At 42.1% G+C, this 16,980-nt stretch overlaps 3 protein-coding genes across 3 annotated transcripts; 1 reads left to right on the forward strand and 2 right to left on the reverse strand.

The window, feature by feature from the left end:
• Positions 1 to 360: 360 nt before the first annotated feature.
• LOC311014947 (mitochondrial adenyl nucleotide antiporter SLC25A24-like) lies at positions 361 to 8,319 on the forward strand. The gene is made up of 10 exons (XM_084011909.1): positions 361 to 678; positions 1,446 to 1,572; positions 1,653 to 1,740; positions 4,026 to 4,137; positions 5,729 to 5,887; positions 6,126 to 6,278; positions 6,408 to 6,515; positions 6,759 to 6,926; positions 7,010 to 7,160; positions 7,407 to 8,319. The coding sequence occupies exons 1-10, from the start codon at positions 499 to 501 to the stop codon at positions 7,586 to 7,588; spliced, it is 1,428 nt and encodes a 475-aa protein (XP_083868035.1). The 5' UTR covers positions 361 to 498; the 3' UTR covers positions 7,589 to 8,319.
• Positions 8,320 to 9,167: 848 nt separating this feature from the next.
• LOC311014325 (transmembrane protein 69-like) lies at positions 9,168 to 11,325 on the reverse strand. The gene is made up of 3 exons (XM_084010874.1): positions 11,241 to 11,325; positions 10,098 to 10,142; positions 9,168 to 9,979 (listed from the first exon to the last, which is right to left on the reverse strand). Exons 2-3 carry the CDS (start codon positions 10,140 to 10,142, stop codon positions 9,194 to 9,196), a joined length of 831 nt encoding a protein of 276 aa, XP_083867000.1. The 5' UTR covers positions 11,241 to 11,325; the 3' UTR covers positions 9,168 to 9,193.
• An 800-nt stretch (positions 11,326 to 12,125) lies between these two features.
• Positions 12,126 to 16,601, reverse strand: tm4sf4 (transmembrane 4 L six family member 4). Its single transcript, XM_084011194.1, has 5 exons — positions 16,116 to 16,601; positions 15,326 to 15,415; positions 14,028 to 14,176; positions 13,268 to 13,445; positions 12,126 to 12,812 (listed from the first exon to the last, which is right to left on the reverse strand). The coding sequence occupies exons 1-5, from the start codon at positions 16,284 to 16,286 to the stop codon at positions 12,795 to 12,797; spliced, it is 606 nt and encodes a 201-aa protein (XP_083867320.1). The 5' UTR covers positions 16,287 to 16,601; the 3' UTR covers positions 12,126 to 12,794.
• Between the last annotated feature and the right edge of the window lie 379 nt (positions 16,602 to 16,980).

The raw sequence follows: 16,980 nt of genomic DNA on the forward strand, positions 1-16,980 counted from the left end.
TTTAAAAGTGCTGAAACTAAAAGGATGCAAACGATTAAGAAAGTAATAAGAAAAAAGCATCAGAGCATCTTTCTCGTGTACTCGTGGAAACAATCACTTCAGGGAAATACACCATGAACTACCACACTGGCGTTGTTCCTGCTGAAGGGTGTGTCCTGCTAACGTGCGCGTACGCGCAGTAAAGAGGAGGTCTCCTCAGGCGAACTGAACCGGGTGTGTCCCCTCCCTTCTGCTCAGCGCTGTCAACCTACCTCATCTGCAAACAGCCTTATTAACGTCTACATTGCATCTCTCGTACCTGGTTCATCCACAACAGCGACTTATGAGGACTTCCCCACGACCTGGACTCCAAGCCGAAGCGCGCGAACCTCTCTGAAATCACACGGGACGAGTCCGCCGCTTCAAACCAGAAGTGCCAGCCACAGGAATCCGGCTCCGCGTCTTGTCTTCCGCTGCGGTTTAAGAGGAGCTCTGTGTGTGTTTTTTGTCCGTTCAACCATGTATCAAGTCGTAAGGAAGCTGTTTTTCACGGACTGCCACTGCGCAGGAGATGCGTCGAAAGCGTACGACGATCTGTTCGCCAAGCTGGACACCAACAAGGATGGGAAAGTGGATGTGTCCGAGCTGAGGGCGGGCCTGGCTGCCATGGGCATCAAGACTGGGAAAGGAGCAGCTCAGGTACAGCAATGGATACAACCAACAGCACGCAAAGGCCTCACAGAGAGACAAGTAGTTTACTTTATTATGTAGAACTGCATTCCTGAAGGAACTGCAGGCTCTGTAACCCTAAGTAACCCCAACAATAGCGAACAGGCCTCAGGGGAAGTAGGCTATTTTTACTCTCCCGTTGTTTTATTTATTTATTTTTTCTGATAAATGGAACTTTATTGTGGTTTAAATTCTTGTTATTTGCGCTGATTCAATACTGATGCTTATATGTAGCCTATGATGGCAGTTTGAGTTTTCAGGATTCTCTCACATTTCCCTTGATAGTTGAAATGCCAGGTTCTCCATTCAAATAACAGCCGTGTCCGGCTGGTAAAGAGCAGGGCGGCCAGAAACATGTGCACCAGAATGTCTGAAACCATCTCAAGGAACTGTAGGTGCAGCAGGTGAGCCTTTATTGTGGGCGGCGGTGTGAGGAGGAAGGTCCCACCTTTGCTGATCAAATAATCTGACATTCTTCACGCTCATCAGTGGGTGGGATAACTGTAAAAGCATGAGTCAGGAAGAAAGGGTTCGCTGACATGTGTGTGGCCAGGAGCGTTCCCTATCTGTGCAGTTATGTGCTAATGATATGATAAAGAGGTATAACCTGCAGTGTGTGAAAAGGAGACTTTCTAAAACTCCACCACCACCCAGAGTAGGTCAGACAGCCAGCACCAGACCACGATGCTCCATGACATGATGAAGCCGGATTCCTAACATTCCCTGTTTTTATTTAGAAAATAATTTCCTCTGGAGACCAAGACAAAGATGACGGGCTGGACTTTGAAGAGTTCTCAAAGTATCTAAAGGAGCACGAGAAGAAGTTACGACTCACCTTCAAAAGCTTGGACAAAAACAACGATGGTACGGTGGGATTATTTAATCTGGCTAACGTCAACTTTAACCGAAAGAGTCCAATCTAACACAGCGTTGTTGTTTTACAGGCCGAGTAGACTTTATGGAGATAAAGCAGTCGCTTTCCGATCTGGGAGTGGACATCGGCGAAGAGGGGGCGAGGAAGATCCTTCAGAGGTACTTCTGTCTGTTTCGTAGCTGCTGCATATTTAGGAAGGTTCTCCTGGATGTCCTTCAAAGAGATAAACCTCTTTCTTCCTCTGACTTGTGGATCCAAGAAAGATCCTCATGAACTTGAAGTAAAAGTAAAACCAGAAAGATGTAGAAGGTGGGGACCAGTGTGAGGGACTGATAACCAGCTCGGCCTGTAAGTTGGCGGGGGACTGACGGCGGCACATGATAAAGAGCTGTGTTGGAGAACGGATCCAAACATGCAGCAATAACATCATTAAAGTGTCATTTTGCTCCCTCAGGTCTGAGGGAGAAGATATTAACATAAAAAAACATACAGTATTTACATTTACGTACAATTGTTTTTTTCTTATTTCAGCTGTATATGGCATAAGTACACATTATGTTCAAGACAAGTTCAAAAACAAGGAACATTTACGGAAAAAACATAAACAACCACTCCAATATACTGTATATATGACACCCATTCAGAAGATGAAAAGCATAACTGCACCCTGTTTCTTTTGTGTCCTTGTAAGCGTCTTTGGGTTATTGAAAAGCGCTATATAAATTAAATGAATTATTATTATTATTATTATAATGGAAGAAACAAGAGAAATGGGAGAAGATGATATGCATTACATGTGTGCTATGTGATAAATATATATAGGTGTAAAGGAGTTGGAGAGGACGGTCGTGCTCCACCGATTGATAAGCCTCATTGTATAAGCAAGGCCATGAAAGGGTTCCATCGTCTAATAAATATGGGTTTAAGGGGCAAATATGTGATTTGCCATGCATATATATTTATTAACGTACATTTCATGACAGATGTGTCTCAACTGGCTCACCACGTTCCAAGTGGCATACTTGTTCTTTATACTTTTACTGCGTTCTGCACATGTCCTTACACAGTGTGTACAGCTGCCTGCAGCAGGCGTTGGATTGGGACATGCTTCCTAAGAACACTGCACCTTGAACTTTGACCCATTGCTCACACTGCAAAATGTGACCGGGTGCAGTAGGACAAGTTGATAGATAGTGGTTAGACTTTTATAATAGCATTTTTATACATGTTTCTAATGTTATTACGGTGCTGTTATTGTTATAGAATATTACTCAGTTTACACACAAATATATACTGCTGGATATTAAAGATATAAGTTATAGGACCGGTGTTTTATAGGAGAAGCTCCAGTACTTATTGTCCGTATTAAACACCTGTTTGGATCCCTGTTATTGCTCTGCATTCATAAATGCTGCCTGAGCTACCTGATTAATAAATAAATAAATAATAGGCTAATATGTATTAATGCTGGTAAGTCAAAGCTCTGGCCTCACAGTCACACAGAACACAAATATAACCTCTATGTGTCATCAGTCACTTATTCACATGTTAGAGAAAATGTTATTTCACCATTAATGAAGAAACATGTTTGAATCAGATCCAGTGCAGCACATAATGTTCTTTAGTCCACAGTCAGGCCGGGTTTGTGTGTTGAGCTCTGCGGGTTGTCTGCATTTGCATAAACAAAGTTAGAAGCAGCAGTTTTATTTGTTTAAAGCAGACAAGGAGATGGAAGAGATACATTTATGAATTGGTTTTACAAAAATGAGAAAAGCTCAGAAATATATCACTTGGGCCATTTTTGTTTGCTAATTTATTCTGAAATATGTGTGTAAAAGTGGTGGTTTGGACGACTTCAGTCCTCATAACTTGTGACTTATTTCTTGTTTGCATGCTCTCTCTCTCTCTCTCTCTCTCTCCTCTCTCTCTCTGTCTCTCTCTCTTTCTCTCTCTCTCTCTCTCTCTCTGCTGGTGACTCAGCTGGAGTAAGGAGGAGATTAATCGGTCTAGAGAGTGAATGGGATTTAGAATAGAGTGTCAGCATTGTGCCTCCTACAGTAGCCCATTTCTTTGGTGGAGGGTTCCATCATATGACATGAAGATAAATTCTGAGCTTTATCTTGAAAAAAGTGATGCTAATTTTTTTTTTTTTTAATGTTTGAATTAATGCCTGATATTTCAGGTCTTGCGTTCTTTGTTTAGTCTGTTTACAAATGTATTCTCCAGCCCTCGTGGGCAGTGTTGTCTTATGTGCTTCTGAAAGAAGCGTTGTCTCCCTTCAACATTCAAATACAAAAAAGTCATTTCCACACACATGGTACTAATGAGTGGACTCATTAGAGCTAAGTGAGTCTTAATCGGAGGTTCACATTTTAGAACGACGCACATCAGATGTGGAATAAAAAGTCTTTTGCCTCTTTCTTCTGCATCCCTTGTCGTGCAGTATCGATGTGGACGGCACCATGACTCTGGACTGGAATGAGTGGAGGGAACATTTCCTGTTTAACCCGGCCACCAACCTGCAGGAGATCATCCGCTACTGGAAGCACTCCACGGTGAGGTCCATGTTGTCATGTTGTTCGACCTTATTAAAGCTTCTAAGTATTTTTTAAATGATTATTAACGTCTCTCGGGTTTATCACGTTTATTGAGACTCTATAGTCTCCTTATAGAAATGTACTCTTCGTTTTTCATAAACATTAATAAAATAAAATATTTCAGTGCTAAACTTTTTGAAACAAATAGTATTCAAATCCAAATCCAAATAGTATTCAAATTCAAATTCACATGAAGACTGTTGACCGGGCCTTGGCTATGGGTTCATGCTGCAGACACAGCCAGTGGCAGTTAATCTCAGACGTTTGCTGCCTCTGTTAACTGGCACAACCTCAGAGGTCAAATCAACCTGTGGCTGCTAAACCCAGACGGAGATAAACTCCTTCCAGGAGGATTAGCTTGTCAGTGGGATTGGGACGGCTCGCTGAGAAAGGAAGTGAGTCTAGAATAGGACAGGACTTGCATGCAACACGTATGGCAGTGAAACCTTCACACCATTTCCAGTATTCACATCGCTGGTTTCTGGACATTTGGGATTAAATATTTCTCCCACATGAGCCGGACTGGATCTGCAGGCCCTCGACATCAGACGGGGGACTCTATGTAAAGAGAAGTAGCCTTTAGGAGGGCGCTCGTACAACACTGGGACTATATTGCATTTTATCCTTTGATCAAAGACTTGGGATGGCCGTGGCTCTGCTGCAGCAGAAGCAGCAGCAACAGGGAAACGGTTTTTTCGTGGACTTTGAGGGTGACGGAGGGATCTATGAGGTGGAGGTGGACATGGTCGGTTTGTGAAGTCAGCCTCACAGTCCAGATGCCAGTCATGAATGAAAACTTGGTTTCAGTACGTCAGCGTGGCCGATATTGCTTTTCACGTGTCCTGAAATATTCAGTAATGATACCTTTTAAGGTCATTTAAGAAATATTGTTGCCATTGTGTATTTTGTCCACTAGAGAGCACTTTGTTTTTGTCCTGCCCAGTACGTTTGTTTGTCAAAATTCTATATTTATCCGTTGCTAGTTCCTTAGCTTGTATATTGTTTTTGCATTTTTAAAGCTCTCAAATATTGATAGACCAATATATTAGCTGTGGAAACGATACTGTACATGCCTGAGCTGTTGGAACATTATAACATTCTAAGATTCACAAAGCTTGTATTCCATGCTGCACGGTTTATTTATTGCATTGTACAGATGTTGGTGTAATTACATTTGATTGGTTGCCGTGATGCAGTTGATCTCAGAGCGTCGTCGTTACGTAAGACCTCAGAATAGGACTTTTCGTTCATCCGGTCCCATCAGGCTTTAAGGGTGACGAAGCTGCTAATCATGCAGTTTTCAAGCTGTCCGATTAACTTCAATGCATCTCAAAATCAGACTTGTTTCGGTTTGAAATTACGTTTGAAACAAAACAAATTCACACAGGTCTGTCATGGGAGCCGACTCAAGTTCTGGCTGTACAGTAAGTTGGCACATATCAGTTTGAGAGTCTACAGGGCCCTGTTTTTTAAAGAATTTCAGCATGTTTAAACATGGTATTTGAAATATGTCTCTGACTGGGATTGAATCACACTGTGTTGTGTGTAGGTGCTGGACATTGGTGACAGCCTCTCCATCCCGGATGAGTTCACAGAGGAGGAGAAGACGAGCGGTGTATGGTGGAAGCAGCTGTCAGCGGGGGCCATGGCCGGTGCCGTGTCCCGTACAGGAACCGCCCCGCTGGACAGGATGAAGGTGTTCATGCAGGTGTGTTAAAACATTGCTTTTTTTTAATCGGTTGGCTGTCATATCCATTCTGAAAAATGTTATATATCTCATAATATCGTATAATATTTTGAATGTCTTTTTGGTTACAAAATCAGGTTCAATCTAATCAGGGTACAGAATATTAACTTAACAGTGTTTGTGTCTGGATTTAATACGACATAAAAGCACTTGTTTTCTAAAGTAATGATTTGCGAGGCACATTATTTCTCCTGTACAGGTGCACGCCTCCAAGAGCAATCAAATCAACCTGGTTGGTGGTTTCAAACAAATGTTAAAAGAAGGAGGCGTGAAGTCTCTGTGGAGAGGAAACGGCATCAACGTCCTGAAGATCGCCCCGGAGACCGCCATTAAATTCATGGCCTATGAGAAGGTAAATCCAAACCTTTCTTACAGTATACACTTTGTGCTAGAAACGTTGACGCGCTGCATCCTTCTGCTGATGTGATGCTGGTATATAACGGTTGTCATGCAACGGCCACTTATCACCGTGTTTCATTAGTTCAAGCAGCTGCTGGCCAGTGAACCAGGAAAGGTCAAGACCCACGAGAGGTTCATAGCCGGATCGCTGGCTGGAGCCACGGCACAAACCGCCATCTACCCCATGGAGGTGAGCAACACTTCCAGGTGCATCTGTGTCAATGGTTCGTTAATTAGCCGAGTGGCATGGCGGTTGTCTCTGTTGTTAGGTCTACATACTAAATCAGTTCAAATCCTGCCTCTCTCAGTCTAACCAGAAGCGATTTAAGGAATATAATGCAAATGTCCTTCTATGTTTGAATGATAACATGATGCTACAATAATGCTGTCAGACTGTAAAGTACAGCCTCACTTTAATTCTTTGCTCCTGCAGGTGCTGAAAACCCGCCTGACCCTGAGGAAGACCGGACAGTACTCAGGAATGTCTGACTGCGCCAAGCAAATCCTGAAGAAGGAGGGAGTGAAGGCGTTTTACAAAGGCTACGTCCCCAATCTTCTGGGCATAATCCCTTACGCTGGCATAGATCTGGCCGTGTACGAGGTGCGTGGAAAGTGCATGGATGTGTCCACCTGATACAACGGAGTCTCATATCTCACATACAAACATATACTTATCATCACCAGAGCTTGAAGAACCTCTGGTTGTCCAACTACTCCAAAGACTCAGCCAACCCCGGCATCCTGGTGCTGTTGGCCTGCGGCACCCTCTCCAGCACGTGTGGCCAGCTGGCCAGCTACCCTCTGGCTCTGATCCGCACCAGGATGCAGGCACAAGGTACAGAGGAGCAATTCTGTCAATTTGTAATTCCGTGCCGAGCAGTGAATATTGTTTTATCGGTACAAGCACAACCAGCTGCTGCCAAGCGACCACAGGTTTAATCCAGTGGCTCATAGAGATTTTCTTCTGACTGTGCTGTTAGGGACAGCAGTCTGGGGTGTGTGGGTTATGGGTTCAAAGAGGGCTCATGAACTTTGACAGAAATGATTCCCGTGACACTGGTTATGTCTCTCCGTCTGTCAGCTTCTCTCGGCAACTCGGAGCAGCTGCCCATGACCGTGATGGTGAAGAACATCGTGCAGAAGGAGGGCTTCTTTGGACTTTACCGCGGCATCCTGCCCAACTTCATGAAGGTCATACCGGCCGTGAGCATCAGCTACGTGGTGTACGAGCACATGAGAGATAGCTTGGGGATTCAAAAGTAGTCGTCTGTGAGAGCGTAGGAGGATGAGCAGGATTTTTTTTAATCACAAAACACATCTGTTCCAACATATTAGATAAACTGTCATGTGAAGAACTTGTGTACCAGTAGGTCTCAAGGTGCTGCAGATGGAGCCACGGATTTTTTAAGCAATTATGTAATGCTTCCCATTGTATGTTTGTTTGTTTGTTTTTTTGTTTTTTTTTGGTCCAGCTTGTTTTCGGGATTCTCAGTTTACATTAATTTTCAGTTTAATCAACCAAAGATAGCAGAATCTGATCATCATAAAACATTTGGAGGGGTTCATTTTTGTTTCAAGACATTTTGTTTGGTTTAATTGTTAATTTGGAGAGAAATGGCAATGTTACTTTTTAAGTATGGGTCCTCTAAGTTCCAAACAATGGAACCATGAAAAACACCTTTTTGTTTTACACTCATTTAGCTTTATCTCCACTTTCTCAAAATGTTTTGCGAGTGGGGAACTGTTTCACCTAGAAATCTGAGGGCAATTTTGAAGTGCAATACTGTATTTTCACTTTGGTGATACACATCCTGGTATGTTTGTATGTCAGGTTTGGAAATGGATTTGTGCAAGTTTGGTGAACGGGAGTAATGTGCCTTTTTCTCAGATATCTGTGGATTTCTCCACCCTCCATTTTCTTCTTGCCTTTCTTTGTATTGTTTTGGTTCATTAGATGCTGGTGTTTACATTAAATAAAAAAAACATTTGAATACAGAAGTGAGACATTGAGTGCATTTCTGTCCGGCTTACTGTGATGGAAGTGTATTTAAATTGATGTTTGTCATTAATACGTGGCACAACACATCAAGGCAAGTAGCGAATCAGTTGTGATCTCCAAACCTGTTAAATCTGAGGATTTGTAGTGTGAACCCAGATGTATTCTAAACTGAGTACTAGCTTCCCTTTGAGCCTCGTGATGGTCTGGATTTGACCCCTGAAGCTTTAAGCACAGATTACTCCACTTAAGATCTTATGTAATATCCTTTTCCCCAGCGATGTCAAGAACACAATGGCTCTGCTAGTTTGTAGCATTTCACTGAAGAAGGGACTATAATACAAATTATTTCCACCTGCCTACTTCCTGCTTAATAATTCAAAACTACTTTCCGATGACAGTTTTGATTTCTGTGATTTCTGAATAATCACTAAAGTCCCTGGGGTAGGAATAGAAAACAGTCAACTCAACTGAAAAGAACAGTTTGTTGAATGACAAAAGTGCAATTATTTGATATTCATTCAGCAGTTTCGGTCTATTTTGTTTTGTTGTTTTGACAAGCGGTAGTGTCAAACCACTAATCAAAATTTGACTAAGAAAGGTCATTTGAAAGGTCCACCAACATACACACTTTTAAAATAAGGGCCTGACCCATACTGGATGTCCTTTTATGGAAACGTGATTATGGATTCATTGCACTGCTTGTGAGAGAGATGCACATGATGTTTATTTTATTCTGTTCTGCTTTAACGGCATGGTCTATGAAAGACTTGACCAGACTGACCTGTGAAGAAGAGGGGCAGACAACTTCTATATTACGAAATAACATCACCAAAACAACAGGGTAGCTTTATATTGTTTATATATACTATTTAATCTGAGAACAGCTGCTTTTCTGGGTATATTCCATTAATTAAGAGTGTGCCAATTAGAGAAAAAAATGCCACGATGGTCAGGATGGAGCGCAGGGCTTTGAACCAGCTGGGGTAGGTGGGCAGCAGAGACAGATCATAATGCAGCGAGATTCCTAGTCCCATAACAACCAAGATTGTTGCAGGAACAATGCTGTCGCTCATCAGCATGGACACCCAGGCTAACAGTGAGGGGACCACACTGTTAGCCAGATTGATCCAGTCAGGTTTGGCTGGGCTGCTCTCAGGAAGAGCAAACCCCCAGCGGGCTCCACCAAGGAAGGAAAGGATGGAGGCTCCGTAAGCTAACTGAGCATAGGCCAGCTCTGGAAAGTAGCTGTCAGTCACAGCCATGAGCAGAGTGGGGGCGATGAAGGGGATCAGTCCTGCAAAACCCAGGTACAGGGCAGGTTTGGGACTTTTCCACAAGTCCTTCATGTCATAACGCAATAGATCCAGCTCTCTCGGAGGTTCAAGCTGTGGTCGCTTCTTCAGCCTCACAGCAGAGGAGTGGAAATGTTGACTCCTCACTAAAAATGGAGCCGCATTAGTCTGGCTCCTCTGGAAGAGCTCAGTCCTCCCGAACCCAGGGATAGCAGAAAGTTTTACTCGTTCGTTGTTCTTTTCTGAAGGCAGCAGCCTTGTTGTCGAGGCCCAGCAAGTCTGCAGGGAGCTATATCCACCATTAGAAGCTCCGGTCAGAGCTGATGTCCAGCACCTTTGTGAAGGACCTGCCCAATGCCATACCTGAAAACAACAACATTCATATTAAAATCTAAAATATGTTTCAGATTTAAAATGATCCATCATTAGAAATATGAGCAAAAGAGCTTTGGGGGGCAAGGAAACCTAAATGGTCTTTTACCTTGTGGGCTGCAAAGGTGCTTCTTCTAAATATAAGAGAGAGCATCTGATGAAAAAGTAAACAGAGCTCAGGTTAGACAGAGAAAAAACATACACAATCAAGGATTATCCACTCAGAGTTAAAACAAAAAGGGAAAGCAAATTCAATTTAAAATAAAAACATCACATTTCAAATGGATAAATGCTGTAACTAAAGCCATTTCCCCACTTTAAAGTGCTACCAAGCACCGCAGTTTTCTGAGCCCATGTCAAACAACTGGGCTGTTCACACAGGACAAAGGTAGAATTTAGTCTAACAATCCCATACCCTGATTGGCCATATTATTTTAAGGGAATACTTAATGTATGAACGGTCCTATGCTGCCACCCCCAGCAATGTTACAGTAACAGCAGGCAGGGTCATCCCAGACAACAAACACAAAAGAAACAGCCTTTACTTAATTAGATGACCGATACAACTCCACTCTACTTCACATATTTGAATTTACAAGTATATGTTTAAATAAATAAAGCACCCAATTGAATACTTGGGTATTAATTCAGGCAAAGAGATCAGTGCTCGATTAATGTGGTCTGTCCGTCACTGATCGGATCATTACAGTTCAAAGTACTAGTTGCCATGAAAACCACAGAGCAGAGTAGTGTAAAACATTTTTAGTAAGGTTTAATTAAGTGTACTGAAGAAAAGCAAATCTCCCTGCACAGCCACAGTTCCTCAGGTGCAGGTAGGTAGCAGGAGTGCGTAAAATCAATAGAAAAAGACGGCCACCGCACACTGATGAGTGTGCGGTGGCCGTTTAATTAAGTGTATTAAACAAAATGACGGGAGGGACATTGAGACGAACACAGAAAGATGGAGCATTGTCTACAGTGAACGCTTGTTGAGGTCAGAGGTTAGACCGTCAGACCAGTCCGCCTATACTGGGTTCACCTTTACTGGTTCAGACTCCTCTCTCAGCTGTGTACGGTCAACTGAACGTGTCTTGGGGGCAGCTAGCTATGACAGCTCAGACAGACACGCATCAATATATCACCTCAAAATGAGACAAGCGACCCTGCTTACGTCAACGAGCTAACGGCTAACGCATTAGCACCTAGCTGACAACACGAAACCACAATACCGAAACACGAACACCACATTTACCTCTATCTCAGGGTGAAAACATCACACTCCTGTTCCCGGCCGCGGTCACTCAATAACGTTAGTGGGAGAAACACGTTGGTACGCGGTTGATTTCTTCCGTGCTCGCCAAACAGCGTCCCGAAACTTAGTTCCACTAGAATACAGTGGAAAAATATACACGCTAACGCTACTAGATTTATTTTTGAAGAACATTAACACGAATACCGAAGACACTCGTTGGTCGATTGGCATGTATTGGTCAGTTTGTAACGTATCAATCGACCAATCAAATTCCAAATGTTATTTTTCCCTTAGTCTTAATCATTCGACTTGTCTGCTCCTCTTCCTCCATTAGTGCAGTAACCCAGGGCTCCTCTTGCTCAAGTAAAAAATTATATAATGTATTATGCTAGAAAGTGGCCTACATTGATACTTAAGTGGGGTACTTATTTTCATTTAATGCCACTGCACTTCACCATACATGTTGCACCATATTGATACAGGTTTATATGTTACTGTCACTTTTCTCTTTGAATAAAGTTAAGGACCATAGGGATTCTGTGTGGTTGCTGGTGGGTGGTGTGCTGCTGTGAGCGCTGCAGCATCGTTGACGGGCTGCATCAGTACAGTTACATTTTGAACACCATTATACAGCTAACATGCTAGCTGTCATCAGCTCAGGTGAGATCTGGATCTGTCAAAGCATGTAGAGGAGGTCTAATTGGCTGCAGGTTAGGCCCAGATTGTGGATCTTCACATGTAAACTAACAGCCCTTATTCGATTTCGTTCTACTGTGTTAAAAGATGACAACTCTGTAATAGCTACTGACAGCAGTGAGTAAAAAATAACTTACAAATCATTGGATCAGATCAGTCATTCACAGACTACAGAAATATATACTTTAATAACACACCAGACAAGTTAGTGCCTACGTAAGTAACATATGTAAGTCTGCACAAAAGTGAAGTTAAAAAAGCCCAATGACAGTTACATCTATTACTACAATGCGTAATTAGTGTAAACTATTTCCTGTGTCAATCCTAGATAATAAAAAACAGAAACAACTGTACTGAAGTTTGTTTCAGTACTTTTGATTCTAATTAGCAAAATCTGTTAGAAAGAAGGGCAAGATGTAAGATTGTATTGATGCTGTGGACGCGTGAAGCTTCACCTCTATGACCTTTTAACCCCCATTGGACTCATGCTTGCAACACCAAAATGCCCAGCAGAGGGCAGTCATGCAACATCTAAAAATGTATTTTTCCAAAAGGTTTCCTTTGTTTAATTTTGACTAGATAAGAAAAAACAATAACATATAAAGCACTAGAAAGGTCCTATTCTTTACATATCAACAACAGGATCTTGATTACTGATTTGGTTGAATGGGCAAAAACTGATACAAACATATAGAGCAGGAGGGAAATCATCAGTGGAGTGTTGGGAATCAATTAAAGCCAAAGATGCACATTCCGATTTAATAATGAGAAGGTGTAGTTATTAGAGTTGGCTAGAGAGTAAATAGACTGTCATCCTCTAAAGATACAGCTGGCAGCCTCCTCCAGACTCAGAAGTGCTCAGACGGCTCCATCACTCTGAAAGACAAATGTGATCAACATTGTAATCCATCGTTGGTAAAATCAATCCTCAAGCTGCAATCTAGACAATAACTCACTGGACCCCATCTTCCACTCACCAACTAGGTATCATATCTTAAATAAATGGTCAATATACAGTAGCTTACATTGATTAGGTAAGAATGCTTTTTTTTAATTTCCTGTCAGATCCTCACACATGAAAAAGTCTAAAGCTATTGTTTTATTTTCCACATTAATAATTTCTTATTTAAATTTGCTTCATCATAGACTTATTCGTCTTTTCTTTAAAGATAAAAGTATAATTTAGATCAAAGTCTTTAATTCTGGTCAAGAAGACAGCAATAATACAAAATTACAACAATAACACATCTACTATATCGCCCGTGTTTCTATTAGGTCTATGATTTTAATGCTTGGACTATAGCTACAGTTGTTACTGCTACAGTACTGACCCCTCCACAGCAGTCCCCACACAGACATCCCAGCAGGCCGTTCACCACCTGCACTGCACACAGTGCCATCTGGATCAAACCCATGACCAGCAGCACACAGAACAGAGAGAGATGCCAGGACACCACGCCGGCTGGCTCTAAACACGTGTCCCAGAGGCTTTTGTTGGACAGGTAGTCACTGGAGAGGGAGGGTGAAGACGAGACAGCAGCTTTTTATTGTTTTACATTAAAAGAGGGAACTGCAGCAGAGGGAGCAACAACACAAATAGGTTTGAATCTTAACGTGAGAATAAGAATGTAAAGGAATGTAAAAAATGCTCTGTTTAGAGGATCAGCTCAGATCAATTACAAATAGAATCAATCTCACAGATTATTGCCTGAGCAATCGAGTTTGTTTTACTGAAACATATTTAGTGTGAAAGTGTTTTCTTAATCTTGGAAATAGAAGTTTGGAAACTAATCTCGACTCAGTTTAACTTGGGGAGCAACCTGACACCAGGCCAAAACTGAAACTGACCCTTTGATTCTGTACATTCTAGAAATATGCTTTTCCTGAAATAAAAACTGTGAAAAGGAAGAGTTAGACACTTGAGAAATTAAGCATGTTCCCTTCTTGCTGAGTGTGACATGAGAATACTATACTATTCTCATGTTTGTTAGTCTTCTTATCTAGCAAAAAAGCGAATAAGCTTATTTCCTGAATGAACTATTTTCACGAAAAAAAGAATAGCTCTTCCTTGATATGGGCTGTGTGTCTCACCCATTTGAGAAGGGAGAGTCCCACTGCTTGACTGTTCCTGTAATGTTAACCACACATTTAGGTCCATGGTTTATGGCCACAGCAGAAACGATCACTGAGTAACCAGCCCCGACAACACCCACAGCTGCAAACAGTATGGAACTCAGCATCTACAGAAAGAGAGAGGAGAAGTTACTCATATTTGGAATCGATACTTTAACATTCTCGCTTTTAACGTCTGCCACTGCAATGAAGTTATTCCCTCAGTGTGCAGAGAACAGGCTGAGGGTCATGAACAGAGCACGGCCAACACAGAGCTACTGTGTGTGTGTGTGTGTGTGTGTGTGTGTGTGTTAATCTGACAGCTTTTGTTTGCTGATTCGTTCCTGGACCCCACACACACACACTGGCACACCTACACATTCCTGAAGTATTGATCCGTATGTGTGTCAGTGCGGGAACAATACCAGCTCTGTGTGATAAAGTCATGTGAAACTCCCATCAGGGGGATTTCTTGTTAATGTACGGTGATCAAAATCTCATCAATGTGTGTGTGTGTGTGTGTGTGTGTGTGTGTGTCTGTACTTTTATCATTTATTGCTGTGTCAATCATGGAGGGTGTGTAAATAGTGCAATATTGTTTATCCAACACGGATCTGAGGAGGAGAAACATGCAGTCCTGTCACTCAAGACATTTGGTTCTTCTTCCAGCTGCAGCTCATCTTCAGCTCATTGCCTGTATGCATGAATGGCTGTTTTGCAGTAATGGGTGTCTTTCCAAAGGATGTATACAGAAAAATTACTTTCTGGGTCGTTGGGTGTCATGTGCACTTCAAGCTGTTGCCACTACAGCAAAATTGCCACAGAGCATGATCTCCATGAGCAACAGGTTGGTTTAATGGACCTTTTTCACAGAGGAGTAGGAAAAGCACAGGTGTTGAATTCCACTTTGATATTTCTGTTTTAGTGTCCTGGTGTTTATGCTAAAACTCCCGGTTGTTAAGCTGTTAAGCAAATTCATGATGTTTCTTCCTCTTCTTCAGTGTGTTATTGAGCCGACCCTTATTGGGGCATATAAACGTGTGTGTGTGTGTGTGTGTGTGTGTGTGTGCGTGTGTGTGTGTGGTTGGGGGGGGGGGGATTTTACACATGATTTTTGTTCCTCAATCAAGACAACACGCCAGTGTCTGCAATATCACTTTATGATCTTTTCTAATCTTTTCTTCCTGTGAAACTTATTTGGATCGTCGTTGCCCAAGCATAGCTGTCAATATTCTTTTCTTTAAGGTGACAAATTAATCTGTGAAACATCTCCCTACCGCAAACCTCCGTCCACAGCTCTCATTGCCACAGCAACCGCAGCAGTCGTTGTTCTTCAGACCCAGGAAGACCAGAGCCGGGAAGATCATCTGCCGAAGTTCACCGCACACACACACACACACACACACACACACACACACACACACACACACACACACACACACACGGATATAAAAAAGTCAATCAGATTGATTTATTCCTATTATTATTAATTGTTTAGGTTGAAATTTAATTGAAATTGAACTCCCTAATATCCCAACATAATCATATATTCATAGATATGAAGGATCAAATAACAAGTTCCTACACTTGTGAACATTTTTTACAAGGATTGATACCAAGTTATTTAAATTTTTCATTCAATATTTTGTTGTATTTCCAATTTGAAGCAGGATGGCACACGGAGATCATTAAATAATTCAGGTGAAGCACAACTTTATGTGTAGGCCAAAATGCAAAGCTTTGGTTCTTAAATATCAAAATAAGCATTTTTCTTTTCTTTTTTCTCTTTAGGTTCTGGGTTGCTGATAAGAAAAAAACAACAAAGACATCTTAAGAATATTATGAAGGATTCTTTGTGCTCTCCTCCCCAAATGTTATGGAATGAGTCTACACAAACACATGGATACCATCATGATGACAAAATTCCTTACATATGCTAAAGCAGCAACATCTAAAAAAGAAAAATGGTCTTCATTTGTGAAGCAGATATCCTGCAGTGTACATCCTTTACTCTATCTTGAGTTTTACCTGTTACGGCTGTCAGAGTAGAAATGTTAACATACTCACCAGCACTCCAGATCCCAATATGCCTCCAAAGTAGAAGACCTGGTCAGTGATGTGGTCGCGCTCCACAGACGTTCCGCCAGGGAAGAAGAGCAGGATGTTACACAGCACACTCACGATCGCCAGAGGCATCAGACTGATCCCCAGACACTTCGCAAAGCCGCCTGAACACATTTTGAAACTGATGCTTCAACCTCCTCCAACAGCTCTTAATCTTTCAATTGAATTATTATTATCTGACAATGCAAGGATGTCTTGGTTTAGACTTAAATCTAGTCCAATCTTTGTCCACTCCAAGTTGGTCAGGAAAGTAATAGCTCTCCACCTGTTGGCTTTTCTGACTGAGTTTATATTTATCTACAACCACAGCTTTCCACTCCTAACGAGTTCTCGTTACACATCCAAAGCTCGGATGTTTCTTCAAAAAGCTCCGTCTGTCAAACTGGATCTTCTCAGTCTGTCTGCCTCATCTGTTTCTTATGTGGTTGATGCTTTATTTGAGCATTTATAGCCCACATCCCCCTCACTGCTTCACTTTTATAGCAGCCAGCTCTAACATGGCAGAATCACACACACACACACACACACACACACACACACACACACACACGCACACACGTGTACAACGACACATGCACACGCTTATGACTCCATGCAAACACACCCAATGTGGGATTACCCTACACAGACACACCAGTGAAGACACAGTGGTTAATGTTCTACTATGTGTTTTGTGTACATGGAGACAGAAGAGGAAGAGACAGACAGTTGGTCGATACAGCGGAGCCCCCATGGCTGATCTGCACCACTGGTTTAGTGAAACTTCTTCATTAGTTAGGACCAGGTCTAATCCCCATCTCTATAATAA

This window comes from Eutrigla gurnardus (genome assembly GCF_963514095.1).
Source record: "Eutrigla gurnardus genome assembly, chromosome: 6".
NCBI classification, from domain to species: Eukaryota; Metazoa; Chordata; class Actinopteri; order Perciformes; family Triglidae; genus Eutrigla; species Eutrigla gurnardus.